The sequence below is a fragment of the Alexandromys fortis genome, unplaced genomic scaffold, assembly GCF_014885135.2.
Source record: "Alexandromys fortis isolate MF-2015 unplaced genomic scaffold, M_Fortis_MF-2015_v1.1 scaffold_155, whole genome shotgun sequence".
Taxonomy (NCBI): Eukaryota; Metazoa; Chordata; class Mammalia; order Rodentia; family Cricetidae; genus Alexandromys; species Alexandromys fortis.
In genome coordinates this window covers 2,822,226-2,838,898 of record NW_026068052.1, presented here as the reverse complement: position 1 = coordinate 2,838,898, position 16,673 = coordinate 2,822,226, and the positions used below count along the sequence as shown (strand labels likewise).

The 16,673-nt window shown below is 49.2% G+C and overlaps 1 protein-coding gene across 1 annotated transcript in view; it reads left to right on the top strand.

The window, feature by feature from the left end:
* The first annotated feature begins 599 nt into the window (after positions 1–599).
* Positions 600–16,673, top strand: part of Stard8 (StAR related lipid transfer domain containing 8) — a 77,149-nt gene continuing 61,075 nt past the window's right edge. The window contains exon 1 of the mRNA XM_050119710.1: positions 600–837. Within this exon, the coding sequence (XP_049975667.1) occupies positions 793–837 (45 nt within the window). The 5' untranslated portion in view covers positions 600–792. The remainder of the gene's footprint in view (positions 838–16,673) is intronic.

Below are 16,673 nucleotides of genomic sequence, written 5' to 3'. Positions count from 1 at the left end.
CCATAACAAGAGTCATATCAGAGAATGAAAGCCCTAACCCTGCCTTTCACAGCCCAGTCAAGAACCCTGAGATCCAGAAGGCAATGACCTCTGCAAGGTGCCAGACCAAAGCAAGATTGCTGGCTTTAGAACAGGGCTGGAGAAGGACCACCCTGATGCAGGGCCAGAGCTCCTGTCTGAAAGGTGTCCAAAGCCACAGACTTTCCCTTTCCACCGTCTTCACAACTTCACAGGTCCCTAAGCAGGAGTTGCTCCTCAGCCCTGTCCGGCACTCTCTACAGCTCGCTTGTGGTCTTGGCTGTGCCTGGAGCCACCAGGGATAGCTTGTGTGTTCCTTGGTAGGCTAGGAGGCAAGCTGGCCAGTATACCAACGTACAGGTGGCAGGATGAGCATGTCAGCCAGTAGACAGTCTGGAAACCCAGGCTGGGGACCTGTGATAGTCAGGGAATTTCAATCAGTGTCCGCTGCTCGGCCCAGCCAACTGGCTAACTGTGCGGAGTTTGAATCAGTGACCCGCCTCCTGGTCCCTCCTCCGTAGCCAGTCTCTCTCCCTCCCTCCTTCCCTCTTTCCAGTCTTTTCCTCCCTTCACTCTCCCGAAGGGGCCTGCTGTTGAGCTGTTGAGCTGAGCAGGCTGCTGCTGTCTGCCTCTCCCCTCCCAGCGCCGCTGATGGAGCGCAGGGACAGGGCTGGCTCTCACAGAGCCCCCGGGCTCTTTTTGCTTTCCTCCTAGAGAGAAAGTTCAGGCCCAGCAGAGTCCTGCTGAGCCCCCTGCAGCTTTGCTCACTTCACCATGCCTCTGCTGGATGTGTTCTGGGCTTGCTTCAGGAAAGTCAAGGTAAGTGTCTGCTCAGCTGCAGCCCAGCTAGGGCCCCAGCTCATGGGAGAAGCAGGCAGCTGAGCCCATTGCACAGTAGCTGGGAAGGCCTGGTTAGCTTCTGAGACTGGCTAAGGCTCTTGGAGCCAGAGAGGCTTAGATTCAACCCTCACCCCTTGTCACTTAACTGAGTCTCTGAACTTCTACTTCTTTTCTATGGAAACGAGTAAGTGAGGTGGCTCTTTTTTTTCCCCCAGAAAATTTGTCTCCAGATTGTCTCTTCCCAAGCCTGCCCCACAGAGATAAGATACATGAGCTCTTTGAACTTCCCTCTCCCAACTTTAAAAATTAAGATAGCTAAACCAGCTTTGGACAATAAGGGCCTGCTGCTCCTGGTCACATAGCAGCAAATACTTGCAAACACGAAGGACTAAGGTGTGACATTTCTAGCATGATGCCTGGCATGTGCCATCCACATACGTAATGGTGTGTGTGTTATTATTAACATTGAAATCCATCTATTGTGCCCCAGGTACCAGGGAGCTACACAGGGCCAAAAGGGTGTGGCTTGTATCCTTCAAAGGGAAATGAGAACCGTGACAGATGTTCATCAAGCTGTCATTGCGTGTCAAGCACATACTACATAGGCAGGCAAGCAGACAGACAGGTAGGCAGGCACTATATGTCTGTTGAAGGCCTATGCTAGCCTGGTCACGGGAAATGCAGGCGCACAGCAGAATCCATGGGAATGCAGAATGCAAGATTTCTTTTAAGTACCAAGACACAAATGTGTATTTAGAATCTGCTTGTGCCAGACCTGGGTGATCTTCCTCACTATCTAGTACTTTCCCTCTTTGATAGTTGTAGAGGAGACATTGTAAGTGGCAAAGTGATACACCAGTACCCAGCTGTGGCTGGCAGCGTTGGGGTCTGTACTCTAAAGTCTGTGCTTTCCTTGATATAATATGGCTCCTCAAAGTACAGTCTGCTGGCAAGACTTTTGAGCAACTGGCCTTACTCTAAGATAGGATGGAAGACTTGCTGGGGCTCTTAGGAAAGGAAACTCCAGTCCACCCAGAGGGACTTGGAACGATTTCACAGGAGGCCACATCTGGATTGAGCCTGAAGGTGGAAGGAAGAGATGCGTCAGCCCTGTCACTCCACACAGAGAGGCAGGGAATCCCAGGCATCCTTGGCAGAAAATGCAGGAGTAATAATTGGCAGAGGGTGGAGAGTCTGGAAGTTGGTGCATGAGCTGATGATGATGGCGATGGTGCTGCTGCTGGTGCTGGTGGTGTTGGTGCTGGTCCTGGTGGTGGCAGTGCTGGTTTTGGTGGTGGCGATGCTGATGCTGGTGGTGCTGGTGCTGGTGCTGGTAGTGCTGGAACTGGTGGTACTGGTGCTGGTGCTGGTACTGGTGGTACTGGTGCTAGTGCTGATGGTGCTGGGATTGGGGCTGGCGCTGGCGCTTGTGGTGCTGGTGGTAGCGGCGGGCTGAGAGAAGGGGAAGAATTCATGGTGGGGATCAACTGAAGAGTTGGAAGAGAGCTGCAAAGAGAGTAGGAAATGGGGTTACTCCTCAAAGACTTTGAAATTGACCTGGGGGCCCATGGTCTTCTTTTACTGGGGGGAGGGGTATTCTAGTGAGAACTTTGCCTATCTGTAATAGAACTGGGAAAAAGCAAAGGCAATGCAGTTTTTGTAAATATATTATATATATATATATATATATTAATTCAACTCAATGAAATAATCTTTCTTTGGAAATTATTGAACCTTTCCAATGGGGTTATGGTTCAAATGATATTTCTTTTTCTTTTTTGACTTTTCGAGACAGGGTTTCTCCATGTAGCTTTGGAGCCTGTCCTGGAACTCACTCTGTAGATCAAGTTGGTTTCAAATTCACAGAGATCCACCTGCCTCTGCCTCCTGAGTGCTGGGATTAAAGGCGTGAGCCACCACTGCCCGTCCAAACGATATTTATTTTTACAAAATAAGATTGAGAACAGTTTTATTGTCTGTTTTCAGCAAAATTAAATATTGTGACACTGTTTCCCTATATGTTTAAAAATCTTTACTCTTACCCATGAAATCTAGAAGTTGAGGGTCTGTATTTTTAGGGTCTGGGGAGCTGATTTTACTAATGTAGGCATCTAATTAAACGGATGGGTTTAGGAGAAGCACTCCAGCAGTCCCAGCAGGCAAGGGTGACATGGAAGGGTCCCAGTGGAGAGAAGGGTTAGGAAGGCAGCTATGCTCACCACTATACCACCAACGCGAGAGAAGGGTTAGGAAGGAAATTGCTGCAATGGCCGCGAGGCTGGGTACGGGCAGGGAGGAGTTGCTGAAGAGTTGGGTAGAATAATAAAGAAAAAGGAAAGGTGAATTTAAGGTGACTTCAGGGTTCGAAGCCTGAGAGGGCCCATCTGCTACCCCATCAGTGAACCATGCTAGGTACTTCACTTGACTGCATAGCTCTTTGTATTCTTTAGCCCAGGGTTCTCAGCAAACACCCCTGATTCATGACAGGCTCTTCGAAAACACTAGACTACCGAAATGAAAAGAGAAGGTCAGAGGTTTCCAGCCCAGATGCAAGAAGCATATATGATTCCATGCATGCATGTGCCCATGAACACAGCATGTATGTGTGCGTGTGTGCACATTCAGCCATATACACATAGACATACACAAGTACGTAGATCAGCAGTTCTCAAACTATGGGTCGCAACCCCTTCAGGGTCAAATGGCCCTTTCACAGTAGCCACCTCAGACCATCAGAAAATACCGATATTCACATTACAATTCATAGTGTTAGCAAAATTACAGTTATGAATTAGAAGTGAAAATAATTTTATGGTTGGGGGATTACCACAACATGAGGAACTATATTAAAGTGTCTCCATGTCAGGAAGGTTAAAAAACACTAAGTAGAAACATGCACATACAACTACATACCCCCTCCAAGCACATGTATGAAGATATACAGATCCAGGCATATCCACAAAATTAAGTACAGTACAATATTACATGTGTGTATATGCACATGTACATGTATGTGTAAGAATGTTTGCACACACACAGAGGCGGGGAAGGCAGGAGCACTGTTGTCATGCGATCTTTACATATACAAAGTGACACATTATTAGATCGCAGGGCTAAGAGGCAGCTTGCCAGATTCACACTTAAACCTGAGCCTCCTGTCCCCTTTTCCAACGCTATTGCTTTAAGGTGCCAGTCAAAGGCTGGGTGCTCTGGATCTGTCAGCCTGCTCTGAGGAAGCTGCTGTTCTCAGAGTCAGGCCTCCCCACACACCGTCGCACAGCTGTGAAAAGGCTGCCTGAAGGTGACCCATGGCTGTGTAGAGCCCGATGCAACTGGCATCTAATCCTGCCTTCTTGTAGCCTTGATACGGAAGCCAAGCCCCAGTAACTCCATACTCCATGAGGTTTGCTTTTGATCGGCTGAAAAGGTGAGAAAGGGGAGGAAAAAGAGGAGGAGGAGGAGGAGGAGGAGGAGGAGGAGGAGGAGGAGGAGGAGGAGGAGGAAGAGAAAAGCAGACAAACTGGGTGTAAGTTCTACCACAAACCTTCATGCATGCATTTTGGCTGTGCACCTTAGAACATGAGCTTTCTGAGCCACAACCTACAGTCCTGAAGTATATTGACAGTGTTGGCAATGCAAAGAAACTCAGTGAGCTTGTCCTGCTCAAAGCGGATTTCCAAGTAGTGCACTAAGAGCAAGCAAGGCAAAGGGCAGGGTTTATTCTGTGTTTAGAGAGTGAGGATTAGGGTCTCAGATCTTGTCCAATCCTTTGTCACTGTTAACCCTCAGCTCTCTACTTTGACCCTGCTTTAGTCTAACGACAGAACTGACTCATTTAGGAACTGAAGGCTGGCGATTCAGAAGCAAAGGATACTACAGAGGTACAAGGGGCCAGTCCAAGTCTTAGAATTGTTTTGGGTTTCTCTCAGTTAGGAGCAGCCTAGGCAAAGGCATGTGATTGTGAAACAAGGCCAATATACAGTTTATAATGTGTCTCCCCTGAAGCCAGCAGGGCCAGGAAGGTAGATAAGGCCACCTTTCTGTGCAATCAGCATGCATAAGACTCTATCTCCATACTGATGGGTTAACCATTTCTTTGTGACCTTTTGCTCCCTCCCAGCACCTAGCTTGGTGCTGTGTGCATAATAAGCCCAGGCATGAGGCCTCTGTCTGTCAAGTAGAACACACCAGTGCCTAGAGGACACTAGTCTGAGAGGTAGAGCTCCATCTCTGTCATCATCTCTGGGTGACTTTGAGACGGTTACATTGTCCTATTGTCTGGTCCTTTTCGTCCTCTTAAAATGTAAGTATGTAATTACATAGTATCAGCTATAGAAAGGCCCTTAGAAGTCATCTATTTCCAAACTACTCATGAGGAAACTGGGGCCAGGAGAGGAGTGATGTGCCCGAGCTCATGGATGGAGTCAGGACACAGGCTGATCAAGTGAGGTCTCTCTTATATGCTGTATTCTCCCTACTTGTGTTGTGAAATTCAATTGCAGCTTCTATCTGGTAAAATTTTATGATCGTGCTAGGTGGGAGTGTCTTTCCACATTCTACCCATACATGCACCGTGCACATATGTTCGCATGTGATAGCAACTCTCTTCTACCCACAAGCAGTCTGCAGTAGTTGAAGAAATCATGGCTAGAAAAAGTCTCTTGGACACTGGGAAGGCCCTCAGCAGTTAGCCAGCCAGGTGTAGTCCAACACGGGTCAGCAAGCCGTGGCCCAGTCGCTATATTCATGGACTGAAGTCATACACTGTATTCATGCACTGAGTGCATCCGTGCATGGGGCTCTCCCAAATTCACCCAGGTGCATAGTCTCCAGCACCCTCTTGTGTAAATGCTCTCTCTCTCCTCTCCTGAGTACACACGGACTTCTAAATGGCTGCTCTTTCGTTTTCTGTTTAGTTTCGTTCCATTAAGTTTAGGTCTCACTGTGAAGTCCAGGCTGCCCTTGAATTCACGATATATCCCCAGGATGGCCTTGAATTCATGGCAATCTACCTGTGTGAGCCTCTAAGTCCTGGGATAGGTGACCAGCAACCAGCTCTATGTGGCCATTTGAGCAGCCATTCTGGTGACAGTAAGCTTTCCAGGTCACCACACAGCCTTGAACTCATGTGCACACATACATTCTCCTATATGCTTGCTCATAAGCCAGGCCTTCTCTGTCCCATGCCAACTCGTAGCATCTCATTCTTCTGGGAATCGGCCTGGAAGGATATGGGGCATATGTGTGACAATGATTCAGTATTTCCACTCCTATCTTGCAGGACATCTCTGCTTTTTCCATTCCTTTGCCCTTATCTCTACAAACAGATACCAATCGCATGCACTGTGGACTGCTTGTGAGAGGGGCAAGGGGAATGTGGAGAATTTGAGTATACACAAATGTATACAAATGTTAAGAGCTAGGAAAGGACTTCTGGATCCCGTCTCTGCATTCCAGAGGTTAATAAACCAGTCTCTGGTGAGTGTGTGTATGTTTACATAAATGTGTACATATAAGCTATGTGTATGGAGTCACCTCTCGGTGATTGAATCCAAAAAAATATGACATAGACTCTCAGGTCATGAGAAAACTGCTTTAAAGGAGCAGGGCAAAGCTCTCTGTCTCAGAGACAGAGTTCACTCCTGGGCTGTCTGAGCAGAGGTCTTCAGCCAAGTCAATTGTATCAGCTGAGTAGTGGGTTTTGACTCTCAACCTGTGTGAACGACTATACTGTGGGTTGTCCCTGCATAGTTAATTGTGAGTCCCTAATGCTGACTTAGGCCCCAGAGTTTGGAGTCAAGGGCTTATGGACTGAAGTAAGAAATAGGTGGTGGGAAGTTTTTTGGACTAGAAGGAATTCAAGAGAAACTGTACTCAGGAAAGCTTTCCGGAGACAAGTGGGCAGGGAAGAAAGCAATGGCTAACTGCCATATCTAAGTCAATCAGCCTTCGTGGGCCAGTCACTTCCTTAATGGAATTGCCAAGGAACTGGTAAATAAGAGCCTGGCACATGGAACCAGATCTAAAGGACTGGTCTACTGATGAAAATAACACGGAAATTCCAGGGAAGATAAAGCTGGAAGCAGGAGAAGAAGGAGGTAGAGATCCAGGCATTTCCCCCGCCCCCCTGGATATAGGAGTTGGGAGCAAATGGTGATGGGTGGAGATGATGCTGATAAATAAGAACGAAAGATGTTGCTAAAGTTTTGTTGCTAAGGTACCCAGGGCCTTTTATAGACTGGACAAGTGCTCTGCCACTTAGCCTGAGACCTTGGAGCTTTCCTGTGGAAGTTCCACTTGGATGCTCATGATGCAGTCTGAAAGAGCAAGTATTTAGAGTGAAAAAGGATGTTGTTAATCCTTATGTCTATTTGATCCACGACTTTGTCTTTAGGTTCTTTGGTGCCAAAATGTGGGCAAGCGTATATGGCTGTGGGATGAAGTCTGCACCTGACACTAGGACTTTGGGGGGGGGGGAGAAATGGGGAAGACCATAGACTAAAAACTAAAGAAGGCTCAGACCACTATTGGCTAGCATTTATAAAGTACACCCTGTAGGGTCCACACTGTTGCAAGTCTTTCCTGTATATTAGCTCAGTGTATCATAACTATTACACTCTAAAACACTACTGTCATCACTATCATCTTCATTGGACTGAAACCTGGACATTTTAGGACACAGCCATTATGTGGATCACCACATAATGGCCATCTTGGACATTTCAATCCAGGTAATTTAGTTCCAAAGTCTGTGGTGGTCATATATAATCCAGGCCCCTATTTCTCTGCCTACAAAACTTGAAGGTTGGGTTGGTTACTGAGTCTTTTCTACTCTGATGCTTTCATTATCAGAGTTTTACACACACACACACACACACACACACAAACTTCAAGTTCAAATGAAATATAAAGTACTGCTTTAAAAATGTCAGCAATTTCCACTCCAGTTCCCTTGGGAGGAAGGAATGGAGCCCATGCTCAAGGAAAAGCGCCTATATTGGTGACTGTTCCTCCCAGTAGCCCCTAGGGCCAGAGAACAGCTGGAGACCCAGGAAGCTATGGAAGCCAGGGTTTGGTTTATGTTTCCAAATCACTGGTGACAATAACAAGGAGCAGCAGCCAGATGGCCAGTGCTGGGGTTTGGAGTCAGAGGTCTCCCGGGTGGGTAGGAAAGGGTGTTCTTCAACCAACCCCATCTCTCTGTCCAACCGTTCTGTGGCCACCTGTGCCTCTGACGCCAGGGAGCATACATCTGGGCCCGTGGCCTCTGAGGCTGAGGCTTCCAACACACAAAAAGAAGGTGTGTACCTAGAGAATGGAGTCGAGGCCGGCCATAGGCAAACCTCTCTAACCTTCCCTCTGCCCTGAGCTGGATCACCTACTGAGACCTGGAGGGCAGAAAGTGGCTATGATGGAGACAGTGATGTAAAGGGAAGCAAAACACCCAGCTTCTGCCTCTTTATCTTTCCCCGTGCCTCAGTTTCCTTATCTACAACACGAGGAGGGATACACGTCCTACTTCATAATTGATTGTAGGAACGGCGTGTGAAAAAGGCTGCCACAGAGTCGGTGATCAGTAAGTATGAATCAATGTGAAGTTAGAAGACTTACTACTCTTCACGGTCTTGAGCCCTCAGTTGTCTCTCTTAGGAAACACGGAAAACTTAGCCCTGCCAGTCCTTTCTTCCCTTGACTTTGGGGAGCCTATTGCTGACCGCATCTTGGGGAAGCGAAAGGATGATAGGAAACACCGATGTTATCACCTTGGATTTCAGGGAGTGAGTTGTTCAAGCAGTCTCCTAGTTTTCATGTCGCCAAATCTCTCAGCCCACCTCTGGTCACAGCTCAGGGCTTGGAGAAGAGGCTCGGCTCGCATTGGAAACACTGTTAGGTCCCTGCTCCTCTAAGGCTGCTCTGCTTATCCTAAAAAGATTCCCAAGGTTTTGGCAGGAAGGAGCATCTGTGTTGACTGGTGGGAAAGTCAGATCTTTGGGACAGGACATTCCTGAGATTATCTAGGGAACCCCTGGGGGTTGCAGCTTCTCCCTGACTCTCATCCATGACTTGGCTGTTAGCCTGCTAAGGCAACACTGTGGAGGGAGACTGGAGATGAACTGAGGGTAAGGGGTCAAAATGTGGGGAGCCAGGGATCGAGCCAGCCCTGAAGGCCTGGTGAGGGGTTAGGGTGGAGGAAGAAGGCAGGCCTAACAGAACTGGTGGGGGGTGTGGCCAAATCAGAAGAAATTACTGGTTGCATTTGTGAAGGTGCCTTGTAGAATGATTGGTGATCCCGAGGCTATAGGTCAGGGAGTCTTTTGGGTAGTGGGTGACTAAACAGGAGGTCACAGTAGTCCTAAGGATAAGAACGGACGTTCAGTTCTCCTGAGAAACCATAATCTCCAAGCTCGTATGGGACAACTAGCAGTCTCAAGGAGAAGACAGGAGGATGGGTCTTCTGGTGATTCCTGGTGCTTGCCTAACATGCATGAAGCTCTGGATTCCATCCAGAGTGTGGCACAAAGCCAGATATGGTGACACACACCTGCAACTCCAGCATTCAGGAGGTAGAGGCAGCAGGGTCTGGAATACAAGGACATCCTTGGCTACATAGTGAGTTTGAAAGCAGCCTGGGCTACGTGAAACTCTGTCTCAAAAACAAAAAGGGAGCGGTTGTCTCAGAAGGAGCTCCACAAGAGCCTTTTAGAAGGATTTCTTCTATTGCTCTCAGCCAACTAGAACTGTCCTTCTCTTTCTGTTGTACGGAAGGGGAAGAATTGCTAGAGCCCAGTCATTATAGGAGGCAGCAAGGTGGAGGCCCAGCAGAGGTTTGGCTAGTCAAAGGTGCAAGGTGAAGTCTAGAGTGTCCTTCTTAAAACCAGCTCTCCACTGCCGACATCTAGATCTTCCACTATCAGCAGACATTACATTTTGAACACCAGTGCATGTTGCCAGGACACTGGCATGGGGTTAAAAGTGGAGCCATGACAGAAGTGTTCCAATGTAGGATTTAGTAACGAGCTCAGTCCAGCCCCAACCAACATGCCATCTACCATGTACCCAGCTGTTGCCACACTAAACTTTGAACTTGTCTAAGGACCCAGCCTGTGTCTCAGTCACTCATATCCAGTGAGAGCCTCGCCCAGTTGAGCACCCATTCCAGCCCTAGTAAGTTTACTGAGTATAGTATACAAAACACACACACGAACACACACACACACAACACAGGGCCTGTCAAATTCATGCACCCATCTCCCAGCTGAAAGACTTTGGTAGCATGAACCTAGAGCTCTAGCGGGGCCAGGAGAGCTTGCTTTCCACAGTAACCATTCCCTGTGGTGGCAAAAGAACTGGGGTTTGGCCTGGGGGTGGTGAGGTCCCAGTGTGAAGGGAGGCGGGCCAGGCCATGAATAGGGCTCTGTGTGGCCAAGTCGAGAGGACTGGGGGAGGCTGGAATGTGAGGAACGTGCTCTCATGACTGTGGCCTGAGGCCTGGGTCTGTAGCACAGGGTTGATCAGGGGTGACGGAATGGCGGGGGGCGACAAAGGTGGAGCGGGAAGCCGAGAGACCAGGCAGTGAAAAGACAAAACAACAACTTTCCAGGTCTCCCCTCAGATAGCATGGCAGGGACTGTGGAGGGCCTGTAGGCTGGCCAGAGACGGTGCTAGGAGCAGTGAATTTGGTTTCACACATATGGCTGAGAGTTCTCTGGGTCTGGATGAAGCCTGCTGATAGCTTTTGCAGTTTCTATGCAAACTATCTCAGACCTTCCTACTATTACCATCCACCCAGCAACCACCTTTCTCCTTTTCACTTAGTCTGTCTGTCTGTCTGTCTCTCCATCAATCTATTTCTCTTCCTATTTTTCTTTGTTGGGAGGACTCTCAGTACTGGAGCTAATTTGTAGCTCACGACTACAGGAACAACATCTTCAGATGGGCAGGGCATTAGGCAGAACCAGAGAGAGGGATCAGAGCTGTAGTAAGGCAGAGACCTTTAAGATAGGTCTGAGGAATCAATAAACAAATGGACTATAAACATGGTAGAAGCCAGAGAAAGGACAGAGGATGAGGAAATGAAAATGGGTTCCTGAAGGACATCTAGGTACCTGGCCTGGCAGCTGACTGAATGCTGGCCCTAAAATCAGAAACAGAACAAAGGGCAGCTCTAGAGTGTATGGGAGGAAATCTTCCATTACTGTGAATCTTGCCTTGAATCTGATCGATTCTAAGAGAATGGCACGTCTCCCTAGAGAAGTCTAATAGGTACTGGAGTACACTTGCAGAAGGAAAGATGAACAAAGAAAGATGCATTCCCTGCCACCAAAGAGCCTGTGGTCTTATAGAAAAGAACGTGACCAGACAGGAAAAAAAAGAGGGCTGAATCTTGGCCAGGTCTAGGGGCATCCACCTATACTCCAGTGTTTGGAGGTCAGAGTTAGGAGGATTATGAGCCCCAGGCCAGCATGAGCAACAGAATGAGAGTTCCCGTAAAGAAAAAAAAAGAGAGAGAAATAGATTGACGTTAAAAAGGGGAAAGCCAAAGTCATAAGCAGGAAGGGGGTTGCTGGGTGGAGAGCAGAAAGGTAGAAAACAAACCTTCCTAATGCTGCAACCCTTTGATACAGCTCCTTACATTGCGGTGATCCCCAACCATAAAATTATTTCATAACTGAAATTTTGCTACTGTTATGGATCATAATGTAAATATCTGATATGTGATGCCACATGGGGGTCATAACCCAAAGGTTGAGAACCACTGATCTAGGGTCACATTCTGAAGTATGAAACTATGGACTGGGACACAGTTCACTAACCAAGCATGCATTGTGAGGCTCTAGGTTCAGTCCCCAGCTTCCAAACCAACAGACACAAGAAAACTCAAAACCATGAACAAATAGTTGCTCATGCTTGTAATCTCAGGTCTCAACCAGGAGCCGTTTGGGGATGCTAGCCCTGGATGAGATACAACATTAGCACTCTGCCATGCCATGTGGCTGGCAGGGGCAGGACTCAAGCAGGAGTGAGTACAGGACGGTGATATAGGAGAGAGAGAGAGAGAGAGAGAGAGAGAGAGAGAGAGAGAGAGAAAGAGAAAGAGAAAGAAAGAGACAGAGACAGAGAGAGACAGAGGCAGAGGCAGAATGAACCACGTGCATGGGAGAGAGGCAGATTTGAAGAGGCATGGGAGGTGAGGAACGGGCTGACACAGATGCCCACTGCCACCCAGGGCTAGCTCTCTGCCTATGGGGCTGCTTCCAAGGGTTATGACTTGGTCTGTGACCCTGATGAAAGCAGAGAGGATAGGGCTGTACAAAACCGGCCCTGCCCATCACTGGCTGAAGCACTCAGGAGACAGGGTCCTGTATCTCACCTCCAGAGTACAATAGAGCTGACCCTGCTCCCAGGAGCATAGGCAAGCTGGTCCCGAAGGCATGCAAATAGGAGAACAGGTCGCATCCCTTTTGTCTGTCATGTGATGTCATGGGGGAGGGAAAAGGTGCCCTCCTCTTCATCCCTCAACACCTGCAGCAGGTGGAGGACCTGACCTGACCCCTCACCAGGTGTAGCACTCAGGGGCCTCTGCCTCATCTGGGCGGCACAGTAGTGGTTTCCCTGTAGACAGAGATGCACATGAGCCAGCTTTGAGGGGCATAGCTGGTACCACCTCCCTATGCCTCCAGCTATTGAGGGAGCCGAGCCCTTTGCCAGTTGCAGCACTCAGGAAAGCAGGCCCCCTGCACCCTCATCTGGGCAGCGCAATGGAGCTGACCCAGTTGACAAGGGCACAGGTGAGCCAACCCTGAGAATGTGAGCGTGGGAAACCTAAGCCCCACCCCTCATCTGCCGTGTGTGGCAGCATGGATGGGGAGAGATGCCCCTCCATCAGTGCCTCAGGCAGGGGGGAGAGCTGGTCCCGAGGTCATGAGAGCAGGAGACCTGTCCCTGCCCCTCACCAGCTACCACACTCAGGAGAACAGGTCCTGCACCTTGCCTGGGCCTCACGAGAAAATCAGCCCTGTTAGTGAAGGTGTGAGTGAGCCAGCCCTGAAGTTGTGAGCGTAAGCGAGCTGTCGCCACTTTTTGTCTGTCATGTGGCAGTGTGGGTGGGAGAGAGATGCCCCCCTTACTCCTCACCCCTTGATGCCTGAACAGAAGAAGCTGACCCTCTCCCTTACCATCTTCAGTACTGGTTAAAGGGGGCCCTGTTCCTTCCCTTAATGTGTGAGACTGGGCTATCTGGCCACCACCTCCCCCGTCCCCTGTCCCTCCGCGTCTGCCATGTGGTGGTGTTGGAAAGATGCCCTCCTCGCCTTGCCCCTGCCACCTGTGGTGGGCAAGGGAGCTGACCATCCTCCATACCAGCTGCAGCACTTGGGAAAAGTGAATTCTGCACCTTGCCTGGGCAACGCAGTAGAGCTGACTCTGTTGGCAGAGGTGTGGGCAAACCAGCCCGGAAGTTGTGAGCCTGGGAGAGCTGTCCCCATTACTCATCTGGCTTGCGGCCGCATGGAGGGGGGAACGAAGCCTCCCGCACCCTCCATCAATGCCTCAGGTTGGTGGGAGAGCTGTTTCTGAGGTCATAAGATCAGGAGACCCGTCCCTGCACCCACCAACTGCAACACCCGAGAAAGCGGGCCCTGTACGTCGCCCGGGCAGCACGATAGAGCCAAACCTGTTAGCGACGGTGTGGGTGAGCCAGCCCGGAAGTTGTGAGTATGGGAGAGCTGTCCCCGCTATTCATCTGTTATGCGACGGTGTGGGTGGGGGAGAGACACACCTCCTTATCCCTCACCCCTTGCTGCCTGTGACAGACAAGCAAGCTGACCCTCTCACCTAGCCACTGCAGCACTCAGGAAAATGGACCCTGCACGTTGTCTGGGCAGCACAGCCGAGCTGACGCTGAGGGCAGAGGTGTGGGTGAGGCCAGAGGAATCTGTGAGCATGGGAGAGCTGTCCCCATTACTCATCTGTCATATGGTAGCATGGGAAGGGGAGAGATGTCCCCTGGACTGCCCTCTCCCCCATCAGTACCTGAGGCATGTGGAGGAGCTGGCTGTGATGTCATAAGAGCAGGAGAGCTGTCCTGGCCTATAAATGTTGCCTGGGCAACACAGTAGCGCAGGGCCCTGCTATGGGAGAAGCCTGAGGGTGGGAAAGCAGAGATCTGGAGATCTGGCCGCACTCCCTGCTCACCGCGGCAAGGGTGAACTAGCAAGGGCAGTGGTGGAGAGCTCACCCTGGTGGTGAGGACAGGGGAGAACTGGCAGGCCAACTACCCAGGCCCAGAACCAGGGTTGTGGGTTGGTCCACCCCAACATCCCCTCCACCTATAACCTGTTGAAGCACAAAGGTGGGGACTGGGGATGCCATGGGTCCTGTGGACCCAGGGCTACAAGATCTCTACAACACAGGGCAGGATATCCAGGAAGAGTCCCAGTAAGGGCCCAGCATCGATAGTGTAGCAGAGACCAGGGACCTTGAACCTGAACAATGAGTCTTTGCGATGAACACCTGTGTCTAAAAGTGTATGGCTAAGCGGGTTTGCTGCGTGACTCGCTGTGTCACATAGCAGCTTCCACGAGCAGATCCCTACCTTTCTCCCTTTGGTTTTCCCTTAAATTGTTATTTTGTTTTATTCTGGGGGCCGGGAGGAGGATGGGTGGGATAGGGAAGCATGATGTGAACAACACAAAGGATAAATCACATATAATATTTGGGAGTGGATTAGCTGGGTCATATGATGAATCAATTTTACTCTACATTGATTTCCATGTGGTTGGCATAGCTTATATCCCCACAATCAGTGCCTAAGGGACCCTTTCCCCATCCTTGCTAGTGTTTGTTTTCTTGACAGTTGGGGTGAAACAAAATCTTGACTCGACTTTTCTTTTGTATTTCTCTGATGGCTAATGATGTTAATAAAGTGTGCCAAGTGCCCCAAACTAAACAAAACAAAGCAGACCAAACCAACCACATAACAACAGCCAATTACAGCATGAATGTAAGTGTGCTCTTCCTTTGTTTTCAAAGGCTTCCCAGACTTTCATGGACCTTTGTGATGGGGCCCTATCGGCTGATCTGGTCACATCTGACACTCCACTCCCCAGCCAGACCACAGGCAGTTTCTCAGACAACCTGTTTGGATACGAGCTTGCCCTTTTTTTAATGCTCTTCCTTTTGACTGTCTGGCTTTTTCACTCCCTTATCTGCCTTAAGACCCGAGCCAAGTACTTTGAAAAGGGCCTTACGAGAAAGCACCCTCCCACTCCCAACACCAACAAATGACTCCCTCGTCTCTGTCCAGAAAGCGCGTGCTTTACAGCAGTGAAGGGGCTTGCTCTTTTCTCAACATGCGACAGCTTCCACATGTAGCTTGAATTCACAGGCAAGGAGGAAACCTGTCTGATTTGTATCAGTCCCTGAGTATCCAGCACAGGGCCTAGTCCTGAGCGGACACTTAGGGAATGAATGAAGAAATGAATACACACGTTATGAACCAATGGCTTGCTGAGTAAGATGCTGTCGCTGCTAATCTTTGCCCTTTTCACTTCTTTCCTGCTTTAGGGGTCTTACTGTGTACCCAGACTAGCCTCAACCTTGCAAGTCTGCTGATTAGTCTCCAGACTGCTGGATTTCTAGGTGTCCACCACCTCTTCCAGATCAGAGTGACTGTCTTTTATCAATGTCGCCCTTATGGTTCTTGGGTTCAGGTCTCCCAGATCTGGCAGGAATATGCTCTGTGACCTGGAGCCAGGAAGAAGTTCCACTGTAGCCTACCACCCCAGCATGCAGATGTTCGTGCCCCATCTTCTTCTACAGAGCTTAACATCAGGATCAAGGGCAAATGTAAAGTGGGGGGGGGGTAGATGTGGTATCTGGAATCCAAGGGATTCACTAGTGAAGGTAGAAAAATCACGGATGTGAAACCAGCCTGAACCACAGGACACCAAGTCTGGGGGACTGGGGAGGGCCAGGGGTGGAGAGCACTGTATCCCAAGCCCTCTCTTTTCAATGTTTTGATTTTGGGACAGGGTCTCACTACATAGCTCAGGCTAACCTTGAAGTGACTCCTAGCACAGGTAGGCACTGAACTTGTGTTCCTGTCTTGGCCTTCTGAATAGCTAGTTTTATAGGTCTGTACCTCCAGGCCCTCATCCAATTATCTTTTGAACAAACTTTTATTATACCTATGATGAATTGGGCTGGTAGTAGGATAGGCGAGAAGGGATTTAACAGACTAGGATAGGACTGCAGAGTGCTCGTCTTTCCTAACTGCTAGTGCATTTCCTGCGTTCCCAGAACTGTCACATTTTGGACCCCACAAGGCGCTGCTTTGTCCTTTTCTCCCACCCCTTCACGTTCTTGTTCTTCTGTTCCCTTTTGCCCACCAGTGAGCATTATATTGGCTCCCTTATATGTTCCAATTTTTAACTTTTCAGGAGACTTCCGTAGCTCTACCTCTCTGAGCATGTTTCTCTGATTCTAGAACTTTCTGTCTATCTCACTAACATCCTCCATGGACTTACCAGTGAACACTAAAATGGATACGCTTCCAATCCCCTCCTTTTTCTGTGGGCAAATGTGCTCTTCAAGGACAGACTTGACCTGGAGCCATTCCAGGGTGAGCTAAGATGGAGGCAGGTCTTCCTAGGGTTGGGAATCACGGGGCCTAAGCGTATCAGATGTGCTCATCATTGTCCTGAGGGTAAGAGACAGGCACCTACACAGACAGCCCCTTTCCTGATAACCTTGGGGTGGATTTCAGGTTGCTCGAAGTACACAACAAGCAAGAAGATGCTATCTCTGAGAAATAA